Genomic DNA, 6,881 nt, shown 5'->3' with positions numbered 1-6,881 from the left:
CCAAAATAAATCAAAGAAGTCATAGTATAGTTTGTCGTCCAAAATCACTCAAAGTAGTCATAGTATAGTATGTCGTCCAAAATAAATCAAAAAAGTCATAGTATAGTTTGTCGTCCAAAATCACTCAAAATAGTCATAGTATAGTATGTCGTCCAACATCACTCAAAAAAGTCATAGTATAGTATGTCGTCCAAAATTGGTCAAAAAAGTCATAGTATGTTATGTCGTCTAAAATCAGTCAAAAAGAGGTTCTGACCTTTTTGATCGATTTTGGACAGCATACTAAACCATGACATTTTGTCAAATTTTGGACGACATACTTAACTATGACATTTTTGTCATAGTTTGGACGACATGATTTACTATGACTTTTTTGTGACTTTTTGGACGACATACCTCACTATGACATTTTACTGTAAGACCTGAGTTGCATGGAGGTGTAGTGGTCAGTATGTCATAACTATTGCAACTGTTGCAAGAATGTGCTGGGTTCAATCCCACATCTGATTTATTGTGAGGATTACATACTAAACTATGACATTTTTGTCAGATTTAGGACGACATACTATACTATACTATGAGCGTTTCAAGCAACCATGGTGACAAAAATTGCAAAAAACTGCAAATAATTTCCAGATACACATGAATGTGAGATCGACGAAATGATCACAACCCAGCCCAGTTTGGATCCTCACAACTTAAGAGTAAGTCTTTTTTCTAGTTTAGCACTGATGTTCTCTGTTAGTCAAACTGATTGTTTTGGTTTTCTGAATGCAAGGTACCCATCTCCAACATTTGTGTCCTCACCTAAATTCAGCGGTGAAAAGAATTTAAATTGTGGTGCTGAAAGCAGTGAAGCGTTACGTTTCAAAAAATTCGACAACACTGGGACAGCACGAATGTCCTTGTTCCTCCAGACATACTTGACTGTGAGTGGTTTTCATAGTCCTTATGAAAACTGTATTTTTCAATGCCGTGAGGCAAAATGGATCTTAACTGAATTCATCAGTTTTTGTGATCACTTTGTATTTAAAAGATTCAAGGCATTTCATTCCGACATATTTTTCGGCTGGAATTTCTAACAGAAGATTTATTATTTGTTGTTGTGCTCCAGACCCAGCGTCGTGTGACGTTCCATCTTCCGGATGGTTCCCAGGAGAGTTGCAGTGACAGCGGGCTGGGAGATCCAGAGCCTAGCAGCACGGCCAGCACCACCCAGCCTCTTCCCCTCAGCTTCCCCCAGGAGGAATACTATGAGCAAACATCACCTAACAGCCGCACTGAGGGAGATGGAAACTCAGACCCTGAATCCAGTAAGTACTCTTTTGCAATGTTCTGACAGGCCATGCATGTTTATTATTTTTTGATATTTATTTTGTATTTTTCCAAATGATATAATATCAATAACATTATCAACCAGTGGCCATCTGTTGCACCTGTGTTTTTCATGGTTAAAGGACAGCCATTTATTCACTTAAAAAAGTAAACACTTTCTCCTTTAACTAGTGAAAAGCTGGTTACCTATTGAGGTATTTTGTGAGGTAATTCCTTAGATAAGTGGAGAGTTGTGCAATGCAGTGAAGGTTGCATTGCTCAGAAAGAAAATAAAGAGCCGTTTTGATGAAAGCAGAAACCGTTTGACTCACATTACACATGCAAATAAATTGGTTTTAAAATGAAACAGAAGCACATTAAGGGTATAACTTGCACATTGGCGCATTCATTATTGACAATTAATTTTGTCAGCATGAATTTTGTAAATGTGGTCCAGTGCTAAGCTGTGCAGTATAAGGAGAATTATACATCTGAAGTTGAAACTGTGTTTGGGGAATTTATTCAAATGATTCACAAGACAGCTGTCACGGCATGGCTTACTGCCCAATGACGCTAGCCATAAAAGCCCATTAAATGCAAGTGAGCACAATTCCTTCCCAAAATATATACAACAGATTTTTTTTTATTTAAAAAGTAATTGCCCAAATTTCTGGCTGAGGGCTGAGAGGAAATAGGCGAGTGCTTAAGACAAACAACTCCAAATCCATCATGTAGACGATGTCGAGAAAATAATTTTTGCTCCACCTTACATGAACAAGGCTATTTTGAAACCAACATCTGGGGGTGAACCTGTATCATATTTATATTACACACTGAATGAAGGCTCAGATCGGAGCACACCCTCACTGCCCCTGTAGCCTCTGTGTATAATTGCCAGTAATGCTTTAGGCACTTTATAGAGCTGTGGTACATGTTGACTTTTACAGATATTTAAGTGCAGTCAGAGAACCAGCCCCTGGCAAAAGACATATGAGGATGATCACTTTGAACTCAAAATGTCCAGTGTGCAGTAAAGAGGGGAAAAAGGAACACAAAACTCTACATCAGTCATTGTATTTACCGTTGTAACCATTGATTTACAGTGACAGTAGGAGTGTATTTGTATTTTGCCTGAACACATTATAGATCTTTCACACAAAAAACAGCCGTTTCAAGCAGAAATACTTCATGAGTGCTACTTAATAATTCTTTGAAGGAGAAGGGGAAGAAAAAAATAATGCTTCAACTATTTTACCATTTTAATTAATGTAGTTTTCACACACTGCTTTCACCTATTATCCATCCAGCCACTGTGTCATACTTGTAAGTGAGACACCAGCCCTTGATGCATTTGCCTCCCCAGCAGCTGCGGTGACAGGGCCGGGGCTAGGGTGTCATTGTGAGTGTGATTATGAATACATTTGTTAGACTGGAGACAAGATAGCTGACATGTAGGCAATGGTGTCCTGTTCATTTACATGCAATTTGTGATTTTTTTTCTTCTATTTTTGACTAGAGGATATGCTGCTGTTGCAAGCCACCATAACATTTTTTTATTTTTTTTTTACACAACCAACTGACCTTCCTTTTCCTTCACAGATACGCACCTGTATACACACAGGCACTTGTATAACACAGTCACAAACACATGCATCTAATGATCAAGCCTCACCATTCCCAGCTGTTCTCTTTAATGTTTTCACTTGAGTGAAATGCGATTCAAACGGGATTCACGTGTAGGGAGGCAATATCTCACCATCTCATTAATAGCCAGTGACATACGCATCTCATACTTAATAAATAAAGGGCCGTCTTATATGTAGCATTATAAATTTAATTCAAATATAATAGTGGAGTCATGAGATGTCCTGATATAAATGTGATTATGAAATGTTGTATACATTTCCATGAAGTGCTTGGATTTGGCTAATTGTTATCATTTTAATGAATACAAGGACAGATTAGCAGGTTTTAGAGTAAAAATGACCTACCCTCTTCCATCCTTTTGGTTTTTTTTTTGTTCTGTAAAGTGTCGAAATTGTCTGCCCTGTGGTGAACTGCACAATCTCAGGACCTTATGATCCGAACATTCTCACCTACGTCACACAAAGACAACATTCCCCCAAAACAACATTCTCACACAAGTCACAAAGACCAACATGTGCTGCTGATCCTTTTCTGCCTCAGTCCTGTGTGGATTTTGCGACGGACGTCATAGACATTGTAAATGTCGTTTATAGAATTTGTTTACATAATTTATGTAAGAATAACAGTCAATGTCTAACCTGAACCTTAATCTAACCAAAATTCAAATCTTATCCCTAAACTTAACCAATGTATCTGACATGGGGTTCTGCCTCATGAGGACCAGCTTTTGGTCTCCATGAGTTTATGCCAGGAAAGGTCCCAAAGAGGCAAGAGATACACAAACTCTTACACACACACACACACACGCACGCATCAAAGAAAGAAAAAACTGACTCCTTTTCCTCCATCTAGAAGTTACGTCAGATAAACGTAGACTCTGCAGTACTCTGTTCAGAAAGAGAGATGGATCCTGTATGTCGACTGTCGCAGAGATTAGTGTGTTGGTAGCAGATGGGGGCTAAAGATGAATTCAGTATGATTTTATCATTGAGCACCAGGCTGGCACAGCTGTGGTAATCTCTTATTGTGCTGTCTTGATATGTAAAGCAAAAAAAAAAAAGAACAAGAAAAAGTGGAAAAGAGGGAGAAGTGATGGCACAGCTCCATGAAGAAGGGAGAAATAGAGCTGACAGAGTGAAAGTCTCAAACAATGGTTGAAGAAAATACATCATTTCAGGAAGTCAAAAGCAGTATTGTTTTGTAAAGGTGTCGTCGCTTGGACCTGAATGTCAACTCTCATCTGAAAAAATTGTCTGTGCCAAAGGCAAGCCATGTGGCCTTCTTATGACACTGACTTTCTCAACTCCTCTAACTCCTCTTTAAACCTGCATCTTTATTAGACGACCCACTCTTGAAATAAAGTTCATATGACATTTTATGTTTCTATTATTTATGAGTTAGGTGGCTGTTCATTTTATGGGCTCTTGCCTCCCCCTCCAGGCTTATTTCACCGCTCCGCCATCAGTCTTATTCTGTCACCTCTTTTGTCACACATCGTTGCAAAGGTTTTGATATTTCCTTCTCAGTCTCAACAAATAGATAAAGGCTGCAAATTAACGTCATCAGTATGTGTAATTTTAGGTCCAGCCCCCATGCATCCGACTGCAGGCTTTTACACAACTATATATCCAGAGCAATTAGGCATGATGAATTTTACCTGTCCCCTTTGGACAAATTACAACACTTCATCAAAACATCAGAAGCAGAAAAGCATAATGATATGCAATGCATCTCTTTCCTTAAATAAGTAGGGTATTCAGTGCTATTTCAAGTGACAGTCTTCCCCTATTGTGACACTGCACTGTGTCATCTGCAGTTTTCAGGTATGAAAATGAAATCATTGTGTTATCTCAGGTTGTCTTTGATGATCCACTTTTTCATTATTTGTCTTTGTTGTTGCTATAGCATCTATATAGAGTGATAGATAAATAAATAAACTTATATAATACTAGATAATAAAGAAACGTTTTGTGTTACACAGAGGACTAAAATCATCCACTACAACTGTTAGCCTTGACCCATCCATTTTGGTGGATTTTTATTATAATTATTATTTTTTGTGATCATGACAAAAGTCCTTGTTCTGAGTGATGTGCTTGGGGACCTCTGATCAATTCAGGTTTGTTGATAGCAAAAGTGTTTTTGAATGCATTCATTAAGACTATACCATGATGTTGACCTACCGATGATCTAAAAGGTTTCTGACGGGAGACATCATGTCACAAATAGCAAACAGCAATAAGCCCTCAGACAAAGAGCACCAAAGAAAGGGCAAATCTCTGTGAATAAATCCTTCAAATTTGTTTTTCCAACAATACACATTTTTCTTTCCTCTGGAAAATATACTTGCTTCTTTGTCCTGTTGTCGGAGTTGGGGAATTTAAGAGCTTGTGCTTTTGCCCACTATCCAGCAGCTCACTAAAGGCGGTTTAAAGTAGTACGTCGATCTGGGAACATGAAAACTGTCACATTATGGTGCCGTATCTTAATCTGTGGCAAATGGCTCTCAAATGGCCAGCTTACACCTTATCTAACATCTAAATTGCTCTTAAAATCACCCAATCATTTTTAACTACTCTTTTTTTTTTTTACCAAAAGGGGTTCATCAAATAACAGAATTTTATTAATTATTTTGTTAGATTTTCTTTGTTCAATTGTGTAATCTTGATCCCAGGAGACAAATAATCTGATTAAAGGCTTGGCTTGTCCTTTTTTGTGGGGGGTTAAATTCTCAAGCCTTTGATTTCTGTCACCACATTTTTTTTTTTTTATAATAGCTCTCAGACATAAAACAGAACTTTCCAGCTGAATGATTAACAACTGTCCTCTTTTCCTGTCTTCAAAAGAGGCCTCTTGACTTGATCTAGTGTGTCAAACACATTGGTATCAATGGCAAGTTTGCACTAAAATAGGAATTCAACTGTCTATACACAGTGATTGAGACAACTAGTACAACTAAGTAAGGCCAGCGTCAGTACAAATCTGTAACACAACATTTTGTTGGAGTTTGACACATTCTTTTGTGATGATGCCAAAGTCTTCAGTACAGTTAGCCACATTCATTATTCACATGAGTCCAATCTCGGTTTGATTTTAAGCATTCTCATATGCAATTAGAAGTAATGAATGTGCTTTTTAATTACATTAATTTGTGCAAATGTCCATTCCCCGTCGAAATTTTCTGTGGAAACATTGTGACACTGACCAATGGCATATCATTTGCAATGTGACTAAATCCATTCAGCATAGGACAATTAGCTGTAATTAGTGTTACAGTGTCATCAGTGAACAGGAGGAAAGACAAAGCTGACATGCCACTAAGAAAAAGACACTTGTTCGGAGTGTTAAAAGTCCAGCATAGTAGCAGGATCCAGATAATTGGCTGACCACAGGTTAGAAAGATGAAGGACTGCTGGAAGACATGTTGCGTTTCATTTCTTTTTTTACCCCCCAAATTTTATTCGTGTTAAGTTGGCTGAGCAGGCTCTTTGATAGCGGATGGCCTCCTTCACATTTACATACTTAAGAGCTGCCAGTGCAACCTTTTTCTTCTGCCAGCATGTTCTGCCACTGACTGCTGACAAATGAGCAGGTTCATCGAGGTAATTAAGAATGAAATGCCTTGCTTAAGGGTATATCTCTGCTAGAACTATTGAAAGACACGAATGAGCTTGTCTCATTCATCAACATGAGCTTACTGCCATGTAATGTGAGATGTTCTGGCTATGGAGTGTGTCTTCAGTTCCTTCTCTGCATAAAATTGTAATGTGGTGTATTTCTCTTTTGCATTTATCTCACAATCTGCAAGATAACTTTTTCAGACTCCTTATTTCACATCATTTGCACTAGTTTGCTTCCTGCTCTATATTCCCCATCATATAAATAAATAAAAGGCTTTGTGCCTTCTGGGTCCCGCAACT

At 38.0% G+C, this 6,881-nt stretch overlaps 1 protein-coding gene across 1 annotated transcript in view; it reads left to right on the top strand.

The window, feature by feature from the left end:
- The first annotated feature begins 662 nt into the window (after positions 1-662).
- LOC122778777 (protocadherin-9-like) overlaps positions 663-6,881 on the top strand; it is a 44,006-nt gene continuing 37,787 nt past the window's right edge. The window contains exons 1-2 of the mRNA XM_044040876.1: positions 663-704; positions 1,115-1,313. Of these exons, the coding sequence (XP_043896811.1) occupies positions 663-704; positions 1,115-1,313 (241 nt within the window). The remainder of the gene's footprint in view (positions 705-1,114; positions 1,314-6,881) is intronic.

This window comes from Solea senegalensis, linkage group LG12 (assembly GCF_019176455.1).
Source record: "Solea senegalensis isolate Sse05_10M linkage group LG12, IFAPA_SoseM_1, whole genome shotgun sequence".
Taxonomy (NCBI): Eukaryota; Metazoa; Chordata; class Actinopteri; order Pleuronectiformes; family Soleidae; genus Solea; species Solea senegalensis.
Note: the sequence above shows the minus strand (reverse complement) of the source record. Positions and strands in the feature narration are given on the sequence as shown.